The sequence below is a fragment of the Haliotis cracherodii genome, unplaced genomic scaffold (assembly GCF_022045235.1).
Source record: "Haliotis cracherodii isolate W230 unplaced genomic scaffold, xgHalCrac1.p SCAF_16, whole genome shotgun sequence".
NCBI lineage: Eukaryota > Metazoa > Mollusca > Gastropoda > Lepetellida > Haliotidae > Haliotis > Haliotis cracherodii.
In genome coordinates, this window is record NW_027266271.1 from 14,040,348 (window position 1) to 14,064,527 (window position 24,180).

The 24,180-nt window shown below is 36.6% G+C and overlaps 5 protein-coding genes across 5 annotated transcripts; all 5 read left to right on the forward strand.

The window, feature by feature from the left end:
• Nucleotides 1-2,674: 2,674 nt before the first annotated feature.
• LOC139464185 (serine-enriched protein-like) lies at nucleotides 2,675-4,054 on the forward strand. Its single transcript, XM_071245712.1, has 4 exons — nucleotides 2,675-2,759; nucleotides 2,997-3,249; nucleotides 3,511-3,722; nucleotides 3,882-4,054. The coding sequence occupies exons 1-4, from the start codon at nucleotides 2,675-2,677 to the stop codon at nucleotides 4,052-4,054; spliced, it is 723 nt and encodes a 240-aa protein (XP_071101813.1).
• A 3,510-nt stretch (nucleotides 4,055-7,564) lies between these two features.
• On the forward strand, nucleotides 7,565-8,945 carry LOC139464186 (serine-enriched protein-like). The gene is made up of 4 exons (XM_071245713.1): nucleotides 7,565-7,649; nucleotides 7,888-8,140; nucleotides 8,402-8,613; nucleotides 8,773-8,945. The coding sequence occupies exons 1-4, from the start codon at nucleotides 7,565-7,567 to the stop codon at nucleotides 8,943-8,945; spliced, it is 723 nt and encodes a 240-aa protein (XP_071101814.1).
• Nucleotides 8,946-12,454: 3,509 nt separating this feature from the next.
• On the forward strand, nucleotides 12,455-13,833 carry LOC139464187 (serine-enriched protein-like). The gene is made up of 4 exons (XM_071245714.1): nucleotides 12,455-12,539; nucleotides 12,776-13,028; nucleotides 13,290-13,501; nucleotides 13,661-13,833. The coding sequence occupies exons 1-4, from the start codon at nucleotides 12,455-12,457 to the stop codon at nucleotides 13,831-13,833; spliced, it is 723 nt and encodes a 240-aa protein (XP_071101815.1).
• A 3,509-nt stretch (nucleotides 13,834-17,342) lies between these two features.
• Nucleotides 17,343-18,721, forward strand: LOC139464188 (serine-enriched protein-like). Its single transcript, XM_071245715.1, has 4 exons — nucleotides 17,343-17,427; nucleotides 17,664-17,916; nucleotides 18,178-18,389; nucleotides 18,549-18,721. Exons 1-4 carry the CDS (start codon nucleotides 17,343-17,345, stop codon nucleotides 18,719-18,721), a joined length of 723 nt encoding a protein of 240 aa, XP_071101816.1.
• A 3,510-nt stretch (nucleotides 18,722-22,231) lies between these two features.
• Nucleotides 22,232-23,610, forward strand: LOC139464189 (serine-enriched protein-like). The gene is made up of 4 exons (XM_071245716.1): nucleotides 22,232-22,316; nucleotides 22,553-22,805; nucleotides 23,067-23,278; nucleotides 23,438-23,610. The coding sequence occupies exons 1-4, from the start codon at nucleotides 22,232-22,234 to the stop codon at nucleotides 23,608-23,610; spliced, it is 723 nt and encodes a 240-aa protein (XP_071101817.1).
• The last annotated feature ends 570 nt before the right edge of the window (nucleotides 23,611-24,180 follow it).

Genomic DNA, 24,180 nt, shown 5'->3' on the forward strand with positions numbered 1-24,180 from the left:
GGCGTGACGAGCGAACGCTTTAACCACTAGGCTACCCGACCGCCCCCCCACTGTTTTATAATTGGCCTTTACATGCCTACGTGACTGAAGGTAACTAGGGCTTTTTTGGTTCTGATAGCAAAATGCTGGATTTTATATAATAAGCAGTAGAAAGAAAAATAGTAGAAATGAAGGAATAGCAGAGAAGAAAAGGATAGTGGTTGTTGAGAAAGTGACAGAACAAATATCTACATTTTACACATTGCAAGCATATAAAATACCGCCATAGGATTATTTTGTCAAGCGCTGGTCATATTCTCAATTTTAAACAAAACCGCTACAATATATAGTACAGCATTATCAGTCAACCGTATCTCAACTAACATGCGTCAACTTTTGTAACTGCATTACTCCGAACCTTCATTCCAGTTGTATCGTTTTTCTTACCACAAATCTGCAATTTCTCTCACCGTTTATCATTTGGAAATAATTAAACATGTTCTATCAGACTGAGTTCATTTTGTCGACATGCATGTCTCTTACCCAATAACATTTAAAACGAACACGCCAATCCTTTGACTAAATACGAAACTAATTTCATACACAGCCTATTGAATTCAAATGCCAGAAAAGACATGTCAGTCTGTCAAAAGACGAGAAACAGAGGCAGTGAACATGACATCATGTTGGTAGACGTGAAATGGTTTCAGAAGTGACGGAATTCGAATATGATTAGTAAACACAACATGGTGCCAATAGTCACAGAGATGTTCCTTGTATCTGTTCATATAGAACATTCAGATATCCGTTGTCATTAATTAATGCTGTACTTAGAAGGTGTAAACTGATTTAAATACAGAGTAACTGTGTTTGACCCAAAATATCTATCCGATGCCGATCTTCAGTCACTTTTTTATGAATATTCTTTATCGCATATGGTTTGTCCATTTCATAAAGAAACAGTGCTTTGTTGCTTTCATTTATATCCATATTTATATATTCTGTCCATATTTCATGTACAGTGCAAATTACCACTGTGATAAATAGATTACCACACATGTGAAGAGCAATAATAACGCGAATCCATTGCAAACAAAGCAACATCTTGCAATATTCATTCTTAACGTGTCTCTATTGTGTTTTTTATTTGTTATTGGGTGTGTTTTCACAATTTAAGGTGTATACCTTCATTTTAATGTCGTAAAGTCTATCTCAAGTTTGATTCCATGTCTCATTTATAAGTAAGATTGATTCAACATCGTCTATCTGAATCCAGTTTCGATAATGACATTTCCACAACATCCAGTGTGACACGAGCTCACACATGTACTGCAGTTGTTTTATGAACCCGACACTGTACAATTCCAACCATGCACGGAAAAAATATTTCCCAATTGTTTTGATTGAGCAATAACTGCAAATTAATAATTTCCGCTGAGCTTCTTCACTCACTTTATTCAGTATATAAAGTATATGGTCTTTGTGTTTCAATACAAAGTGCATCTATGAAATGTAACTGTTGTTTGAACATAGAGAAAATATCCATTTCACAAGAACACAACTACATTTACAGTGTTAAACAGATTGTTATAGTTTATGGAAAGTCGGGTGTATGATAACCTTATCAGGTTCTATAACATCGCCATCAAATCAAAAGCAAGTGCATAGGGAAACTGTTGCACTGGATTTAATGATCTTAAACTTATCAATTGAAATAGAGAAGTTAATCATCCACAATGTTTTGTTATCAACTACCAGTTGTTATAGTTAACTACGGAAACAAACTCATTTGTGTATCTAATTGAGATATTTGGTAAGAAAACAAGCACGTTTCTTAATATATTGATTTCATACTTCTTCAATTAATACTAAATAAACATATTGAGCACAGTACGTTCATAGTATCAAATAGTTCATCTTTCTAACGGATATCCATTTTAAACACCCTTGACGCAATTATAGAATTGTTTCTTGGAATGGGAATAGTTTTCTTCAGGTGGCGCTTTTCGTTTTCTAAAGAAGCCATCATCTCGGCTCTTCATTTACGGAACGTGTGACTTTATCCACACATCGTGTGCGGAATGAATGAGCCTAGCATGGTGCATAGTCACAAGGTTCCCTTCTTGAACAAATTCCGGAAAAGATGGATGCCACTTACTTAGTGTCAAACGCAAACAAACTGCATTCCACTTTAGATGATTGTCAGAACACGGGTTTAATTGACGACTCCCGGGATCACAGTAATTACAATGACCGTAAGTTCACTGACGTCAGCAGCGTTTTCAATCTGTTTAAATGATTTCCGAATGTTAATTCAACTAATTGAATAGTAAAAATCACTGGACGCAAATACCTTACCTAATCCGATTATGTTCTATTGTTTGTAAAGGATTAACTATTGATCGCTAGTTTGATGCTTAACGGCCTTTAATCCCCCGATCCCAACATGCTCTTTGGCACTTGTCACGTGACCACAGCAGCAAAAGTAAACATTACAGTGTCATGTTCCTAATAATGCTAAGAGCGTTGGCGTGACATTGTAAAGTGATCAGTGTCACTTTGCGTTTGGCCACGTGGTATTGGAAAAGGGGTATTAAACGTGATTTGTAGAGAGCCTAACATCACTGTTCTCTGGCAATTGAACATACAGCTAGTGTTCATTCTTGTAACCGGATAACTCATACAACTAAGCAGCATGAAGAGATGTGAATCTGAGCTCTGTCTCCTTGACAGCGACCTCTTAGAAAACACAACAAACACGTTTAACAGAGATAGCGAAGGTGAGTTAATACTCAATGGTATTATGTGTGTAATCGATAAAGTCAAATAAATGAACACATAATATTCGTTGTTCCGTTCAGTATGCTCTCAGCATAAAAAAATACTTGTTCTGAAGAAAACATAAAAAATTCATCTTTTATATGAAACCATGCAAAGCTCTTTCAAAATATAACTTTCTTGCGAATGAAACAACTGTCCACGTCAAATGAATGGCTAAATTTATGTAACATTTTCAGATGCAAGATCGTCGGGCTATGAATCGTGTGACTCATTCACCCAGGCCCCGTCACCACCCTCAACTCCATCCTCCAAAGTCAGAGCTTCATCTAGCGGCCACAAGGAGGTAATGATGTACAGCAACATGGCCGACCTGTCAGAAAGTCTACAGTACATCACTAGTATGCCGGAGTTGTGTGACGTCACTTTTCTAGTTGGCAACCGGCACCTTCCCATTCATGGAGTTAAAGCAATCCTGGCTACCAGGAGCAGGTAAATATCCCTTACAATTGAAACACGCCAATGGTCTTTTATTCGGAAACTTTTAGAAGTAAACACCGTGATAAATGTGTGTATTCCAAATTAAAGCACATGCAACAACATGATTATCTGGCAGTAAGGATTTGAGAAAGTAGCAGTGCTTCAACACATACATTTCATCCCTGCCCTTTTATAATTATTCACACGTGCAGAGATGAGTTTCCTATGAGATCTGCAGATGAAAATATAAATAGTTTCCCTTCATCTTTCCAGGGTTTTCTATCAGATGATCTTGCATCACCAGAGGAAGGTCACAGAGTCGGTGAAACCTAAATCTCGACTGAGGATGAGAGCCAAGTCGTCAACTGTCAATATGCACAGCAAACTCCAGATCCCAATCCCAGACTACGACCATGTTGTCTTTTCCAGTCTTCTTAACTTCTTACACTCCGGCCGAGTTCGAGTACAACTTGGAACAGTCATAGGTGAGCAGTAAAATGTGTTTGGAGGAAGAAAAACCTTTCTTCTTATGACATTCGATATTGAAGCATTTACTCCTTTACTGTAATAAACTGTAATATCAACAGTGAATTGTAATATGTTATTATGAATATAATTTCAATGGCTGCTTCTTATTTGAACAGGTTTATTCTGTGCTGCCATAGAATTTGGACTGAAGGATCTGCAGAAAGCATGCTGGGACTTCTTAAAACGGTGTGTAGGTGAAGATCAGAAGAGGGCTTTGATGACGTCAACACAACACTATCTTAAGAAGAAGGGAGCTCAGAAAATCTTGTCCCAAGTGTGCAGGTTGTGATTATTTGAGGACAGTAATTGCTCTGGTTTCCTATAATATATCTCTTAGACACAGTCAAACTGTGGAACCATTAGTGCTTCAATATACATTTTCAACGACTGACAATTTGGCTGGCATTCCGATGGCCCAGGCGAAGCTGTTCAAAGTGGAAACTGATGTCATTTCCTATTGATTGTTAACTGACACACAATGCCAGAGATGGAGATCCCTGATTTTTCTTAAACAAGCGAGAAAATCAGGCAGCGAGTTGAACTTAATGCTCCTTTAAATAGTATGTCGGTTATTTTTCCGTGTGTCAGCTTAGTGAGAGACGAAAAATTGAATTGACGCAGAGGATATCTCTGAAAGGAATATTATCGGAACGAAGCTTCGACCAGAGAGTCCTGGAACGTCTAAGGGATGTAAATATGCATAGAGAACTATGGCGTAAATATGACTGTGTAACACTTCTTAATATTGTAAGTCTCTTAGATTGTACATGTGCTATATATGTATTGTTATCCCTTTATTGGAGTTGTTCGGTTTTTTCTTGTTGTCAAAAGCAAATAAAAATTAAATCTAATCATGATCCTGTGTTGTCTGCCTGATGTTCCATTTCAGGAAGACCTGGTGTCAATATTGTCTAGTTATTCTATTAAGTGTGACAATTTGACATTCTTCAGGAAAAGGAATATTTCTCTAATTTTTTTATGTTTTTCTTGAGTTTATTATCACATCTTGAAGCCACTACTTTATAATTGGCCTTTACATGCCTACGTGGCTGAAGGCTCCTAGGGCTTTGTCTGTTCTGATAGCAAAAGGCTGGATTTTATATAATAAGCAGTAGAAAGAAAAATAGTAGAAATGAAGGAATAGCAGAGAAGTAAATGGATAGTGGTTGATGAGAAAGTGACGAGTTTGATCAAATATGCTGCTTCTCGACAATAGGGTTGTCGCCAAAAAGTCTATCCCATTTGGACAGAACAAATATCTACATTTTACACATTGCAAGCATACAAAATACAAGCAAAAGATCATTTTGTCCAGCGCTGGAGATATTCTCTTTTTTAAACAAAACCGCAACAATAAATAGTACAGCATTATCATTCAACCGTATCTCATCTAACATGCGTCAACTTTTGTAACTGCATTACTCTGAACCTTCATTCCAGTTGTATTGTTTTTCTTACCACAAATCTGCAATTTCTCTCACCGTTCATCATTTGGAAATGATTAAATAAACATGTTCTATCAGTTCATTTTCCCGACATGCATGTATCTCATCCAATAACAGATATAAAACGAACACGCCAGGTTTTTGACTAAATGCAAAACTATTTTCATACACAACATATTTAATTTAAATGCCAGAAAAAAACATGTAAATCTGTCAAAAGACGAGAAACAGAGGCAGTGGACATGACATCATGTTGGTAGACATGGAATGGTTTCAGAAGTGATGGAATTCGAATATGATTAGTAAACACAACATGGTGCCAGTAGTCACAGAGATGTTCCTTGTATCTGTTCATATAGAACAAGATATCCGTTATCATTAATTAATGCTGTACTTAGAAGATGTAGACTGATTTAAATACAGAATAACTGTGTTTGACCTAAAAAAAACTATCCGATGCCGATATTCAGTCACTTTTTATGAATATTCTTTATCGTATATGGTTCGTCCATTTAATAAATAAGCAGTGGTTTGTTGTTTTCATTTATATCCATATTTATATATTCTGCCCATATTTCATGTACTATGCAAATTACCACTGTGATAAATAGCATACCACAAATGTTAACAACAAATGTAACGCGAATCTATTGCAAACAAAGCAACATCTTGCAATATTCATTCTTAACGTGTCTCTATTATGCTTTTATATTTGTTATTGGGTGTGTTTTCACAATTTAAGGTGTATACATACATTTTAATGTCGTAAAGTTTATCTCAAGTTTGACTCCATGCCTCATTTCTAAGTAGGATTAATTCCACATCGTCTATCTGAATCCAGTTTCGATAATGACATTTCCACAACATCCAGTGCGACACGAGCTCACACAGCAGTTGTTTTATGCACCCGACATGCTATGGAGAACAATCATATCATTATTATCTGTATTATTTGTCAAAACCCTCAATAATATATACACTGTACAATTCCAACCATGCATGGAAAGAATATTTCACAATTGTTGTGATTGAGCAATAACTGCAAATTAATCATTTCCTCTGGGTTTCTTCACACACTTTATTCAGTATATAAAGTATAATAAAAAAAATTATGCTCTTTGTGTCAGACTTCAATACAAAGTGCATCTATGAAATGTAACTGTTGTTTGAACATAGAGAAAATATCCATTTCACAAGAAGATAAATACATTTACAGTGTTAAACAGATTGTTATAGATTATATGATATCGGGTGTATGATAACCTTATTAGGTTCTATAACATCGCCATCAACTCAAAAGCATGTGCATAGGGAAACTGTTGCACTGGATTTAATGATCTTAAACTTATCAGTTAAAATAGAGAAGTTGATCATCCACACTATCTTGTTATCAATTACCAGTTGTTTTAGTTAACTGCGGAAACAAACTCACCTGTGTATATAATGAGATATTTGGTAAGAAAACAAGCACGTTTCTTAATATATTGATTTCTTACTTCTTCATGAATAAATACGAAATAAACATATTGGTACAGTACATACAGTACGTTCATAGTATCTAATAGTTCATCTTTCTAACGGATATCCATTTTAAACACCCTTGACGCAATTTTAGGATTGTTTCTTGGAATGGGAATAGTTTTCTTCAGGTGGCGCTTTTCGTTTTCTAAAGAAGCCATCATCTCGGCTCTTCATTTACGGAACGTGTGACTTTATCCACGCAGCGTGTGCGGAATGAATGAGCCTTGCATGGTGCATAGTCAGAAAGTTCCTTTCTTGAACAAATTCCGGAAAAGATGGATGCCACTTATTTAGTGTCAAACGCAAACAAACTTCATTCCACTTTAGATGATTGTCAGAACACAGGTTTAAGTTTCATTGACGACTCCCGACATCACAGTAATTGCAATGACCGTAAGTTCACTGACGTCAGCAGCGTTTTCAATCTATTTAAATCATTTCCGAATGCTAATTCAACTAATTGAATAGTAAAAATCACTGGACGCAAATGCCTTACCTAATGTGATCATGTTCTATTGTTTGTAAAGGATTAACTATTGATCGCTAATTTGATACTTAACGGCCTTTAATCCCCCGATCCCAACATGCTCTTTGGCACTTGTCACGTGACCACAGCAGCAAAAGTAAACATTACAGTGTCACGTTCCCAATAATGCTAAGAGCGTTGGCGTGACATTGTAAAGTGATCAGTGTCACTTTGCGTTTGGCCACGTGGTGTTGGAAAAGGGGTATTAAACGTGATTTGTAGAGAGCCTAACATCACTGTTCTCTGGCAATTGAACATACAGCTAATGTTCATTTTTGTAACCGGATAACTCATACAACTAAGCAGCATGAAGAGATGTGGATCTGAGCTCTGTCTCCTTGAGAGCGACCTCTTAGAAAACACAACAAACACGTTTAACAGAGATAGTGAAGGTGAGTTAATACGCAATGGTATTATGTATGTAATCGATAAACTCAAATAAATGAACTCATAATATTCGTTGTTCCGTTCCGTATCTCTAAGCATAAAAAATACTTGTTCTGAAGAAAACATAAAAAACTTCATCTTTTATATGAAACTATGCAAAGCCCTTTCAAAATATATCTTACTTGCGCATTAAAAACAAGTGTCCATGTCAAATGAATGGCTATATTTATGTAACATTTTCAGATGCAAGATCGTCGGGCTATGAATCGTGTGACTCATTCACCCAAGCCCCGTCATCACCTTCAACTCCATCCTCCAAAGTCAGAGCTTCATCTAGCGGCCACAAGGAGGTAATGATGTACAGCAACATGGCCGACATGTCAGAAAGTCTACAGTACATCACTAGTATGCCGGAGTTGTGTGACGTCACTTTTCTAGTTGGCAACCGGCACCTTCCCATTCATGGAGTTAAAGCAATCCTGGCTACCAGGAGCAGGTAAATATCCCTTACAATTGAAACACGCCAATGGTCTTTTATTCGGAAACTTTTAGAAGTAAACACCGTGATAAATGTGTGTATTCCAAATTAAAGCACATGCAACAACATGATTATCTGGCAGTAAGGATTTGAGAAAGTAGCAGTGCTTCAACACATACATTTCATCCCTGCCCTTTTATAATTATTCACACGTGCAGAGATGAGTTTCCTATGAGATCTGTAGATGAAAATATAAATAGTTTCCCTTCATCTTTCCAGGGTTTTCTATCAGATGATCTTGCATCACCAGAGGAAGGTCACAGAGTCGGTGAAACCTAAATCTCGACTGAGGATGAGAGCCAAGTCGTCAACTGTCAATATGCACAGCAAACTCCAGATCCCAATCCCAGACTACGACCATGTTGTCTTTTCCAGTCTTCTTAACTTCTTACACTCCGGCCGAGTTCGAGTACAACTTGGAACAGTCACAGGTGAGCAGTAAAATGTGTTTGGAGGAAGAAAAACCTTTCTTCTTATGACATTCGATATTGAAGCATTTACTCCTTTACTGTAATAAACTGTAATATCAACAGTGAATTGTAATATGTTATTATGAATATAATTTCAATGGCTGCTTCTTATTTGAACAGGTTTATTCTGTGCTGCCATAGAATTTGGACTGAAGGATCTGCAGAAAGCATGCTGGGACTTCTTAAAACGGTGTGTAGGTGAAGATCAGAAGAGGGCTTTGATGACGTCAACACAACACTATCTTAAGAAGAAGGGAGCTCAGAAAATCTTGTCCCAAGTGTGCAGGTTGTGATTATTTGAGGACAGTAATTGCTCTGGTTTCCTATAATATATCTCTTAGACACAGTCAAACTGTGGAACCATTAGTGCTTCAATATACATTTTCAACGACTGACAATTGGCTGGCATTCCGATGGCCCAGGCGAAGCTGTTCAAAGTGGAAACTGATGTCATTTCCTATTGATTGTTAACTGACACACAATGCCAGAGATGGAGATCCCTGATTTTTCTTAAACAAGCGAGAAAATCAGACAGCGAGTTGAACTTAATGCTCCTTTAAATAGTGTGTCGGTTATTTTTCCGTGTGTCAGCTTAGTGAGAGACGAAAAATTGAATTGACGCAGAGGATATCTCTGAAAGGAATATTATCGGAACGAAGCTTCGACCAGAGAGTCCTGGAACGTCTAAGGGATGTAAATATGCATAGAGAACTATGGCGTAAATATGACTGTGTAACACTTCTTAATATCGTAAGTCTCTTAGATTGTACATGTGCTATATATGTATTGTTATCCCTTTATGGGAGTTGTTCGGTTTTTTCTTGTTGTCAAAAGCAAATAAAAATGAAATCTAATCATGATCCTGTGTTGTCTGCCTGATGTTCCATTTCAGGAAGACCTGGTGTCAATATTGTCTAGTTATTCTATTAAGTGTGACAATTTGACATTCTTCAGGAAAAGGAATATTTCTCTAATTTTTTTATGTTTTTCTTGAGTTTATTATCACATCTTGAAGCCACTACTTTATAATTGGCCTTTACATGCCTACGTGGCTGAAGGCTCCTAGGGCTTTGTCTGTTCTGATAGCAAAAGGCTGGATTTTATATAATAAGCAGTAGAAAGAAAAATAGTAGAAATGAAGGAATAGCAGAGAAGTAAATGGATAGTGGTTGATGAGAAAGTGACGAGTTTGATCAAATATGCTGCTTCTCGACAATAGGGTTGTCGCCAAAAAGTCTATCCCATTTGGACAGAACAAATATCTACATTTTACACATTGCAAGCATACAAAATACAGGCAAAAGATCATGTTGTCCAGCGCTGGAGATATTCTCTATTTTAAACAAAACCGCAACAATAAATAGTACAGCATTATCATTCAACCGTATCTCATCTAACATGCGTCAACTTTTGTAACTGCATTACTCTGAACCTTCATTCCAGTTGTATTGTTTTTCTTACCACAAATCTGCAATTTCTCTCACCGTTCATCATTTGGAAATGAATAGATAAACATGTTCTATCAGTTCATTTTCCCGACATGCATGTATCTCATCCAATAACAGATATAAAACGAACACGCCAGGTTTTTGACTAAATGCAAAACTATTTTCATACACAACATATTTAATTTAAATGCCAGAAAAAAACATGTAAATCTGTCAAAAGACGAGAAACAGAGGCAGTGGACATGACATCATGTTGGTAGACATGTAATGGTTTCAGAAGTGATGGAATTCGAATATGATTAGTAAACACAACATGGTGCCAGTAGTCACAGAGATGTTCCTTGTATCTGTTCATATAGAACAAGATATCCGTTATCATTAATTAATGCTGTACTTAGAAGATGTAGACTGATTTAAATACAGAATAACTGTGTTTGACCTAAAAAAAACTATCCGATGCCGATATTCAGTCACTTTTTATGAATATTCTTTATCGTATATGGTTCGTCCATTTAATAAATAAGCAGTGGTTTGTTGTTTTCATTTATATCCATATTTATATATTCTGCCCATATTTCATGTACTATGCAAATTACCACTGTGATAAATAGCATACCACAAATGTTAACAACAAATGTAACGCGAATCTATTGCAAACAAAGCAACATCTTGCAATATTCATTCTTAACGTGTCTCTATTATGCTTTTATATTTGTTATTGGGTGTGTTTTCACAATTTAAGGTGTATACATACATTTTAATGTCGTAAAGTTTATCTCAAGTTTGACTCCATGCCTCATTTCTAAGTAGGATTAATTCCACATCGTCTATCTGAATCCAGTTTCGATAATGACATTTCCACAACATCCAGTGCGACACGAGCTCACACAGCAGTTGTTTTATGCACCCGACATGCTATGGAGAACAATCATATCATTATTATCTGTATTATTTGTCAAAACCCTCAATAATATATACACTGTACAATTCCAACCATGCATGGAAAGAATATTTCACAATTGTTGTGATTGAGCAATAACTGCAAATTAATCATTTCCTCTGGGTTTCTTCACACACTTTATTCAGTATATAAAGTATAATAAAAAAAATTATGCTCTTTGTGTCAGACTTCAATACAAAGTGCATCTATGAAATGTAACTGTTGTTTGAACATAGAGAAAATATCCATTTCACAAGAAGATAAATACATTTACAGTGTTAAACAGATTGTTATAGATTATATGATATCGGGTGTATGATAACCTTATTAGGTTCTATAACATCGCCATCAACTCAAAAGCATGTGCATAGGGAAATTGTTGCACTGGATTTAATGATCTTAAACTTATCAGTTAAAATAGAGAAGTTGATCATCCACACTATCTTGTTATCAATTACCAGTTGTTTTAGTTAACTGCGGAAACAAACTCACCTGTGTATATAATGAGATATTTGGTAAGAAAACAAGCACGTTTCTTACCATATTGATTTCTTACTTCTTCATGAATAAATACGAAATAAACATATTGGTACAGTACATACAGTACGTTCATAGTATCTAATAGTTCATCTTTCTAACGGATATCCATTTTAAACACCCTTGACGCAATTTTAGGATTGTTTCTTGGAATGGGAATAGTTTTCTTCAGGTGGCGCTTTTCGTTTTCTAAAGAAGCCATCATCTCGGCTCTTCATTTACGGAACGTGCTACTTTATCCACGCAGCGTGTGCGGAATGAATGAGCCTTGCATGGTGCATAGTCAGAAAGTTCCTTTCTTGAACAAATTCCGGAAAAGATGGATGCCACTTACTTAGTGTCAAACGCAAACAAACTTCATTCCACTTTAGATGATTGTCAGAACACAGGTTTAAGTTTCATTGACGACTCCCGACATCACAGTAATTACAATGACCGTAAGTTCACTGACGTCAGCAGCGTTTTCAATCTATTTAAATCATTTCCGAATGCTAATTCAACTAATTGAATAGTAAAAATCACTGGACACAAATGCCTTACCTAATGTGATCATGTTCTATTGTTTGTAAAGGATTAACTATTGATCGCTAATTTGATACTTAACGGCCTATAATCCCCCGATCCCAACATGCTCTTTGGCACTTGTCACGTGACCACAGCAGCAAAAGTAAACATTACAGTGTCACGTTCCCAATAATGCTAAGAGCGTTGGCGTGACATTGTAAAGTGATCAGTGTCACTTTGCGTTTGGCCACGTGGTGTTGGAAAAGGGGTATTAAACGTGATTTGTAGAGAGCCTAACATCACTGTTCTCTGGCAATTGAACATACAGCTAATGTTCATTTTTGTAACCGGATAACTCATACAACTAAGCAGCATGAAGAGATGTGGATCTGAGCTCTGTCTCCTTGAGAGCGACCTCTTAGAAAACACAACAAACACGTTTAACAGAGATAGTGAAGGTGAGTTAATACGCAATGGTATTATGTATGTAATCGATAAACTCAAATAAATGAACTCATAATATTCGTTGTTCCGTTCCGTATCTCTAAGCATAAAAAATACTTGTTCTGAAGAAAACATAAAAAACTTCATCTTTTATATGAAACTATGCAAAGCCCTTTCAAAATATATCTTACTTGCGCATGAAACAAGTGTCCATGTCAAATGAATGGCTATATTTATGTAACATTTTCAGATGCAAGATCGTCGGGCTATGAATCGTGTGACTCATTCACCCAAGCCCCGTCATCACCTTCAACTCCATCCTCCAAAGTCAGAGCTTCATCTAGCGGCCACAAGGAGGTAATGATGTACAGCAACATGGCCGACATGTCAGAAAGTCTACAGTACATCACTAGTATGCCGGAGTTGTGTGACGTCACTTTTCTAGTTGGCAACCGGCACCTTCCCATTCATGGAGTTAAAGCAATCCTGGCTACCAGGAGCAGGTAAATATCCCTTACAATTGAAACACGCCAATGGTCTTTTATTCGGAAACTTTTAGAAGTAAACACCGTGATAAATGTGTGTATTCCAAATTAAAGCACATGCAACAACATGATTATCTGGCAGTAAGGATTTGAGAAAGTAGCAGTGCTTCAACACATACATTTCATCCCTGCCCTTTTATAATTATTCACACGTGCAGAGATGAGTTTCCTATGAGATCTGTAGATGAAAATATAAATAGTTTCCCTTCATCTTTCCAGGGTTTTCTATCAGATGATCTTGCATCACCAGAGGAAGGTCACAGAGTCGGTGAAACCTAAATCTCGACTGAGGATGAGAGCCAAGTCGTCAACTGTCAATATGCACAGCAAACTCCAGATCCCAATCCCAGACTACGACCATGTTGTCTTTTCCAGTCTTCTTAACTTCTTACACTCCGGCCGAGTTCGAGTACAACTTGGAACAGTCACAGGTGAGCAGTAAAATGTGTTTGGAGGAAGAAAAACCTTTCTTCTTATGACATTCGATATTGAAGCATTTACTCCTTTACTGTAATAAACTGTAATATCAACAGTGAATTGTAATATGTTATTATGAATATAATTTCAATGGCTGCTTCTTATTTGAACAGGTTTATTCTGTGCTGCCATAGAATTTGGACTGAAGGATCTGCAGAAAGCATGCTGGGACTTCTTAAAACGGTGTGTAGGTGAAGATCAGAAGAGGGCTTTGATGACGTCAACACAACACTATCTTAAGAAGAAGGGAGCTCAGAAAATCTTGTCCCAAGTGTGCAGGTTGTGATTATTTGAGGACAGTAATTGCTCTGGTTTCCTATAATATATCTCTTAGACACAGTCAAACTGTGGAACCATTAGTGCTTCAATATACATTTTCAACGACTGACAATTGGCTGGCATTCCGATGGCCCAGGCGAAGCTGTTCAAAGTGGAAACTGATGTCATTTCCTATTGATTGTTAACTGACACACAATGCCAGAGATGGAGATCCCTGATTTTTCTTAAACAAGCGAGAAAATCAGACAGCGAGTTGAACTTAATGCTCCTTTAAATAGTATGTCGGTTATTTTTCCGTGTGTCAGCTTAGTGAGAGACGAAAAATTGAATTGACGCAGAGGATATCTCTGAAAGGAATATTATCGGAACGAAGCTTCGACCAGAGAGTCCTGGAACGTCTAAGGGATGTAAATATGCATAGAGAACTATGGCGTAAATATGACTGTGTAACACGTCTTAATATTGTAAGTCTCTTAGATTGTACATGTGCTATATATGTATTGTTATCCCTTTATGGGAGTTGTTCGGTTTTTTCTTGTTGTCAAAAGCAAATAAAAATGAAATCTAATCATGATCCTGTGTTGTCTGCCTGATGTTCCATTTCAGGAAGACCTGGTGTCAATATTGTCTAGTTATTCTATTAAGTGTGACAATTTGACATTCTTCAGGAAAAGGAATATTTCTCTAATTTTTTTATGTTTTTCTTGAGTTTATTATCACATCTTGAAGCCACTACTTTATAATTGGCCTTTACATGCCTACGTGGCTGAAGGCTCCTAGGGCTTTGTCTGTTCTGATAGCAAAAGGCTGGATTTTATATAATAAGCAGTAGAAAGAAAAATAGTAGAAATGAAGGAATAGCAGAGAAGTAAATGGATAGTGGTTGATGAGAAAGTGACGAGTTTGATCAAATATGCTGCTTCTCGACAATAGGGTTGTCGCCAAAAAGTCGATCCCATTTGGACAGAACAAATATCTACATTTTACACATTGCAAGCATACAAAATACAGGCAAAAGATCATGTTGTCCAGCGCTGGAGATATTCTCTATTTTAAACAAAACCGCAACAATAAATAGTACAGCATTATCATTCAACCGTATCTCATCTAACATGCGTCAACTTTTGTAACTGCATTACTCTGAACCTTCATTCCAGTTGTATTGTTTTTCTTACCACAAATCTGCAATTTCTCTCACCGTTCATCATTTGGAAATGATTAGATAAACATGTTCTATCAGTTCATTTTCCCGACATGCATGTATCTCATCCAATAACAGATATAAAACGAACACGCCAGGTTTTTGACTAAATGCAAAACTATTTTCATACACAACATATTTAATTTAAATGCCAGAAAAAAACATGTAAATCTGTCAAAAGACGAGAAACAGAGGCAGTGGACATGACATCATGTTGGTAGACATGGAATGGTTTCAGAAGTGATGGAATTCGAATATGATTAGTAAACACAACATGGTGCCAGTAGTCACAGAGATGTTCCTTGTATCTGTTCATATAGAACAAGATATCCGTTATCATTAATTAATGCTGTACTTAGAAGATGTAGACTGATTTAAATACAGAATAACTGTGTTTGACCTAAAAAAAACTATCCGATGCCGATATTCAGTCACTTTTTATGAATATTCTTTATCGTATATGGTTCGTCCATTTAATAAATAAGCAGTGGTTTGTTGTTTTCATTTATATCCATATTTATATATTCTGCCCATATTTCATGTACTATGCAAATTACCACTGTGATAAATAGCATACCACAAGTGTTAACAACAAATGTAACGCGAATCTATTGCAAACAAAGCAACATCTTGCAATATTCATTCTTAACGTGTCTCTATTATGCTTTTATATTTGTTATTGGGTGTGTTTTCACAATTTAAGGTGTATACATACATTTTAATGTCGTAAAGTTTATCTCAAGTTTGACTCCATGCCTCATTTCTAAGTAGGATTAATTCCACATCGTCTATCTGAATCCAGTTTCGATAATGACATTTCCACAACATCCAGTGCGACACGAGCTCACACAGCAGTTGTTTTATGCACCCGACATGCTATGGAGAACAATCATATCATTATTATCTGTATTATTTGTCAAAACCCTCAATAATATATACACTGTACAATTCCAACCATGCATGGAAAGAATATTTCACAATTGTTGTGATTGAGCAATAACTGCAAATTAATCATTTCCTCTGGGTTTCTTCACACTCTTTATTCAGTATATAAAGTATAATAAAAAAAATGATGCTCTTTGTGTCAGACTTCAATACAAAGTGCATCTATGAAATGTAACTGTTGTTTGAACATAGAGAAAATATCCATTTCACAAGAAGATAAATACATTTACAGTGTTAAACAGATTGTTATAGATTATATGGTATCGGGTGTATGATAACCTTATTAGGTTCTATAACATCGCCATCAACTCAAAAGCATGTGCATAGGGAAACTGTTGCACTGGATTTAATGATCTTAAACTTATCAGTTAAAATAGAGAAGTTGATCATCCACACTATCTTGTTATCAATTACCAGTTGTTTTAGTTAACTGCGGAAACAAACTCACCTGTGTATATAATGAGATATTTGGTAAGAAAACAAGCACGTTTCTTACCATATTGATTTCTTACTTCTTCATGAATAAATACGAAATAAACATATTGGTACAGTACATACAGTACGTTCATAGTATCTAATAGTTCATCTTTCTAACGGATATCCATTTTAAACACCCTTGACGCAATTTTAGGATTGTTTCTTGGAATGGGAATAGTTTTCTTCAGGTGGCGCTTTTCGTTTTCTAAAGAAGCCATCATCTCGGCTCTTCATTTACGGAACGTGTGACTTTATCCACGCAGCGTGTGCGGAATGAATGAGCCTTGCATGGTGCATAGTCAGAAAGTTCCTTTCTTGAACAAATTCCGGAAAAGATGGATGCCACTTACTTAGTGTCAAACGCAAACAAACTTCATTCCACTTTAGATGATTGTCAGAACACAGGTTTAAGTTTCATTGACGACTCCCGACATCACAGTAATTACAATGACCGTAAGTTCACTGACGTCAGCAGCGTTTTCAATCTATTTAAATCATTTCCGAATGCTAATTCAACTAATTGAATAGTAAAAATCACTGGACGCAAATGCCTTACCTAATGTGATCATGTTCTATTGTTTGTAAAGGATTAACTATTGATCGCTAATTTGATACTTAACGGCCTATAATCCCCCGATCCCAACATGCTCTTTGGCACTTGTCACGTGACCACAGCAGCAAAAGTAAACATTACAGTGTCACGTTCCCAATAATGCTAAGAGCGTTGGCGTTACATTGTAAAGTGATCAGTGTCACTTTGCGTTTGGCCACGTGGTGTTGGAAAAGGGGTATTAAACGTGATTTGTAGAGAGCCTAACATCACTGTTCTCTGGCAATTGAACATACAGCTAATGTTCATTTTTGTAACCGGATAACTCATACAACTAAGCAGCATGAAGAGATGTGGATCTGAGCTCTGTCTCCTTGAGAGCGACCTCTTAGAAAACACAACAAACACGTTTAACAGAGATAGTGAAGGTGAGTTAATACGCAATGGTATTATGTATGTAATCGATAAACTCAAATAAATGAACTCATAATATTCGTTGTTCCGTTCCGTATCTCTAAGCATAAAAAATACTTGTTCTGAAGAAAACATAAAAAACTTCATCTTTTATATGAAACTATGCAAAGCCCTTTCAAAATATATCTTACTTGCGCATGAAACAAGTGTCCATGTCAAATGAATGGCTATATTTATGTAACATTTTCAGATGCAAGATCGTCGGGCTATGAATCGTGTGACTCATTCACCCAAGCCTCGTCATCACCTTCAACTCCATCCTCCAAAGTCAGAGCTTCATCTAGCGGCCACAAGGAGGTAATGATGTACAGCAACATGGCCGACATGTCAGAAAGTCTACAGTACATCACTAGTATGCCGGAGTTGTGTGACGTCACTTTTCTAGTTGGCAACCGGCACCTTCCCATTCATGGAGTTAAAGCAATCCTGGCTACCAGGAGCAGGTAAATATCCCTTACAATTGAAACACGCCAATGGTCTTTTATTCGGAAACTTTTAGAAGTAAACACCGTGATAAATGTGTGTATTCCAAATTAAAGCACATGCAACAACATGATTATCTGGCAGTAAGGATTTGAGAAAGTAGCAGTGCTTCAACACATACATTTCATCCCTGCCCTTTTATAATTATTCACACGTGCAGAGATGAGTTTCCTATGAGATCTGTAGATGAAAATATAAATAGTTTCCCTTCATCTTTCCAGGGTTTTCTATCAGATGATCTTGCATCACCAGAGGAAGGTCACAGAGTCGGTGAAACCTAAATCTCGACTGAGGATGAGAGCCAAGTCGTCAACTGTCAATATGCACAGCAAACTCCAAATCCCAATCCCAGACTACGACCATGTTGTCTTTTCCAGTCTTCTTAACTTCTTACACTCCGGCCGAGTTCGAGTACAACTTGGAACAGTCACAGGTGAGCAGTAAAATGTGTTTGGAGGAAGAAAAACCTTTCTTCTTATGACATTCGATATTGAAGCATTTACTCCTTTACTGTAATAAACTGTAATATCAACAGTGAATTGTAATATGTTATTATGAATATAATTTCAATGGCTGCTTCTTATTTGAACAGGTTTATTCTGTGCTGCCATAGAATTTGGACTGAAGGATCTGCAGAAAGCATGCTGGGACTTCTTAAAACGGTGTGTAGGTGAAGATCAGAAGAGGGCTTTGATGACGTCAACACAACACTATCTTAAGAAGAAGGGAGCTCAGAAAATCTTGTCCCAAGTGTGCAGGTTGTGATTATTTGAGGACAGTAATTGCTCTGGTTTCCTATAATATATCTCTTAGACACAGTCAAACTGTGGAACCATTAGTGCTTCAATATACATTTTCAACGACTGACAATTGGCTGGCATTCCGATGGCCCAGGCGAAGCTGTTCAAAGTGGAAACTGATGTCATTTCCTATTGATTGTTAACTGACACACAATGCCAGAGATGGCGATCCCTGATTTTTCTTAAACAAGCGAGAAAATCAGACAGCGAGTTGAACTTAATGCTCCTTTAAATAGTATGTCGGTTATTTTTCCGTGTGTCAGCTTAGTGAGAGACGAAAAATTGAATTGACGCAGAGGATATCTCTGAAAGGAATATTATCGGAACGAAGCTTCGACCAGAGAGTCCTGGAACGTCTAAGGGATGTAAATATGCATAGAGAACTATGGCGTAAATATGACTGTGTAACACGTCTTAATATTGTAAGTCTCTTAGATTGTACATGTGCTGTATATGTATTGTTATCCCTTTATGGGAGTTGTTCGGTTTTTTCTTGTTGTCAAAAGCAAATAAAAGTTAAATCTAATCATGATCCTGTGTTGTCTGCCTGATGTTCCATTTCAGGAAGACCTGGTGTCAATATTGTCTAGTTATTCTATTAAGTGTGACAATTTGACATTCTTCAGGAAAAGGAATTTTTCTCTAATTTTTTTATGTTTTTCTTGAGTTTATTATCACATCTTGAAGCCACTACTTTATAATTGGCCTTCACATGCCTACGTGGCTGAAGGCTCCTAGGGCTTTGTCTGTTCTGATAGCAAAAGGCTGGATTTTATATAATAAGCAGTAGAAAGAAAAATAGTAGAAATGAAGGAATAGCAGAGAAGTAAATGGATAGTGGTTGATGAGAAAGTGACGAGTTTGATCAAATATGCTGCTTCTCGACAATAGGGTTGTCGCCAAAAAGTCTATCCCATTTGGACAGAACAAATATCTACATTTTACACATTGCAAGCATACAAAATACAGGCAAAAGATCATTTTGTCCAGCGCTGGAGATATTCTCTATTTTAAACAAAACCGCAACAATAAATAGTACAGCATTATCATTCAACCGTATCTCATCTAACATGCGTCAACTTTTGTAACTGCATTACTCTGAACCTTCATTCCAGTTGTATTGTTTTTCTTACCACAAATCTGCAATTTCTCTCACCGTTCATCATTTGGAAATGATTAGATAAACATGTTCTATCAGTTCATTTTCCCGACATGCATGTATCTCATCCAATATCAGATATAAAACGAACACGCCAGGTTTTTGACTAAATGCAAAACTATTTTCATACACAACATATTTAATTTAAATGCCAGAAAAAAAACATGTAAATCTGTCAAAAGACGAGAAACAGAGGCAGTGGACATGACATCATGTTGGTAGACATGGAATGGTTTCAGAAGTGATGGAATTCGAATATGATTAGTAAACACAACATGGTGCCAGTAGTCACAGAGATGTTCCTTGTATCTGTTCATATAGAACAAGATATCCGTTATCATTAATTAATGCTGTACTTAGAAGATGTAGACTGATTTAAATACAGAATAACTGTGTTTGACCTAAAAAAAACTATCCGATGCCGATATTCAGTCACTTTTTATGAATATTCTTTATCGTATATGGTTCGTCCATTTAATAAATAAGCAGTGGTTTGTTGTTTTCATTTATATCCATATTTATATATTCTGCCCATATTTCATGTACTATGCAAATTACCACTGTGATAAATAGCATACCACAAATGTTAACAACAAATGTAACGCGAATCTATTGCAAACAAAGCAACATCTTGCAATATTCATTCTTAACGTGTCTCTATTATGCTTTTATATTTGTTATTGGGTGTGTTTTCACAATTTAAGGTGTATACATACATTTTAATGTCGTAAAGTTTATCTCAAGTTTGACTCCATGCCTCATTTCTAAGTAGGATTAATTCCACATCGTCTATCTGAATCCAGTTTCGATAATGACATTTCCACAACATCCAGTGCGACACGAGCTCACACAGCAGTTGTTTTATGCACCCGACATGCTATGGAGAACAATCATATCATTATTATCTGTATTATTTGTCAAAACCCTCAATAATATATACACTGTACAATTCCAACCATGCATGGAAAGAATATTTCACAATTGTTGTGATTGAGCAATAACTGCAAATTAATCATTTCCTCTGGGTTTCTTCACACACTTTATTCAGTATATAAAGTATAATAAAAAAAATGATGCTCTTTGTGTCAGACTTCAATACAAAGTGCATCTATGAAATGTAACTGTTGTTTGAACATAGAGAAAATATCCATTTCACAAGAAGATAAATACATTTACAGTGTTAAACAGATTGTTATAGATTATATGGTATCGGGTGTATGATAACCTTATTAGGTTCTATAACATCGCCATCAACTCAAAAGCATGTGCATAGGGAAACTGTTGCACTGGATTTAATGATCTTAAACTTATCAGTTAAAATAGAGAAGTTGATCATCCACACTATCGTGTTATCAATTACCAGTTGTTTTAGTTAACTGCGGAAACAAACTCACCTGTGTATATAATGAGATATTTGGTAAGAAAACAAGCACGTTTCTTACCATATTGATTTCTTACTTCTTCATGAATAAATACGAAATAAACATATTGGTACAGTACATACAGTACGTTCATAGTATCTAATAGTTCATCTTTCTAACGGATATCCATTTTAAACACCCTTGACGCAATTTTAGGATTGTTTCTTGGAATGGGAATAGTTTTCTTCAGGTGGCGCTTTTCGTTTTCTAAAGAAGCCATCATCTCGGCTCTTCATTTACGGAACGTGTGACTTTATCCACGCAGCGTGTGCGGAATGAATGAGCCTTGCATGGTGCATAGTCAGAAAGTTCCTTTCTTGAACAAATTCCGGAAAAGATGGATGCCACTTACTTAGTGTCAAACGCAAACAAACTTCATTCCACTTTAGATGATTGTCAGAACACAGGTTTAAGTTTCATTGACGACTCCCGACATCACAGTAATTACAATGACCGTAAGTTCACTGACGTCAGCAGCGTTTTCAATCTATTTAAATCATTTCCGAATGCTAATTCAACTAATTGAATAGTAAAAATCACTGGACGCAAATGCCTTACCTAATGTGATCATGTTCTATTGTTTGTAAAGGATTAACTATTGATCGCTAATTTGATACTTAACGGCCTATAATCCCCCGATCCCAACATGCTCTTTGGCACTTGTCACGTGACCACAGCAGCAAAAGTAAACATTACAGTGTCACGTTCCCAATAATGCTAAGAGCGTTGGCGTGACATTGTAAAGTGATCAGTGTCACTTTGCGTTTGGCCACGTGGTGTTGGAAAAGGGGTATTAAACGTGATTTGTAGAGAGCCTAACATCACTGTTCTCTGGCAATTGAACATACAGCTAATGTTCATTTTTGTAACCGGATAACTCATACAACTAGGCAGCATGAAGAGATGTGGATCTGAGCTCTGTCACCTTGAGAGCGACCTCTTAGAAAACACAACAAACACGTTTAACAGAGATAGTGAAGGTGAGTTAATACGCAATGGTATTATGTATGTAATCGATAAACTCAAATAAATGAACTCATAATATTCGTTGTTCCGTTCCGTATCTCTAAGCATAAAAAATACTTGTTCTGAAGAAAACATAAAAAACTTCATCTTTTATATGAAACTATGCAAAGCCCTTTCAAAATATATCTTACTTGCGCATGAAACAAGTGTCCATGTCAAATGAATGGCTATATTTATGTAACATTTTCAGATGCAAGATCGTCGGGCTATGAATCGTGTGACTCATTCACCCAAGCCCCGTCATCACCTTCAACTCCATCCTCCAAAGTCAGAGCTTCATCTAGCGGCCACAAGGAGGTAATGATGTACAGCAACATGGCCGACATGTCAGAAAGTCTACAGTACATCACTAGTATGCCGGAGTTGTGTGACGTCACTTTTCTAGTTGGCAACCGGCACCTTCCCATTCATGGAGTTAAAGCAATCCTGGCTACCAGGAGCAGGTAAATATCCCTTACAATTGAAACACGCCAATGGTCTTTTATTCGGAAACTTTTAGAAGTAAACACCGTGATAAATGTGTGTATTCCAAATTAAAGCACATGCAACAACATGATTATCTGGCAGTAAGGATTTGAGAAAGTAGCAGTGCTTCAACACATACATTTCATCCCTGCCCTTTTATAATTATTCACACGTGCAGAGATGAGTTTCCTATGAGATCTGTAGATGAAAATATAAATAGTTTCCCTTCATCTTTCCAGGGTTTTCTATCAGATGATCTTGCATCACCAGAGGAAGGTCACAGAGTCGGTGAAACCTAAATCTCGACTGAGGATGAGAGCCAAGTCGTCAACTGTCAATATGCACAGCAAACTCCAGATCCCAATCCCAGACTACGACCATGTTGTCTTTTCCAGTCTTCTTAACTTCTTACACTCCGGCCGAGTTCGAGTACAACTTGGAACAGTCACAGGTGAGCAGTAAAATGTGTTTGGAGGAAGAAAAACCTTTCTTCTTATGACATTCGATATTGAAGCATTTACTCCTTTACTGTAATAAACTGTAATATCAACAGTGAATTGTAATATGTTATTATGAATATAATTTCAATGGCTGCTTCTTATTTGAACAGGTTTATTCTGTGCTGCCATAGAATTTGGACTGAAGGATCTGCAGAAAGCATGCTGGGACTTCTTAAAACGGTGTGTAGGTGAAGATCAGAAGAGGGCTTTGATGACGTCAACACAACACTATCTTAAGAAGAAGGGAGCTCAGAAAATCTTGTCCCAAGTGTGCAGGTTGTGATTATTTGAGGACAGTAATTGCTCTGGTTTCCTATAATATATCTCTTAGACACAGTCAAACTGTGGAACCATTAGTGCTTCAATATACATTTTCAACGACTGACAATTGGCTGGCATTCCGATGGCCCAGGCGAAGCTGTTCAAAGTGGAAACTGATGTCATTTCCTATTGATTGTTAACTGACACACAATGCCAGAGATGGAGATCCCTGATTTTTCTTAAACAAGCGAGAAAATCAGACAGCGAGTTGAACTTAATGCTCCTTTAAATAGTATGTCGGTTATTTTTCCGTGTGTCAGCTTAGTGAGAGTCGAAAAATTGAATTGACGCAGAGGATATCTCTGAAAGGAATATTATCGGAACGAAGCTTCGACCAGAGAGTCCTGGAACGTCTAAGGGATGTAAATATGCATAGAGAACTATGGCGTAAATATGACTGTGTAACACGTCTTAATATTGTAAGTCTCTTAGATTGTACATGTGCTATATATGTATTGTTATCCCTTTATGGGAGTTGTTCGGTTTTTTCTTGTTGTCAAAAGCAAATAAAAATTAAATCTAATCATGATCC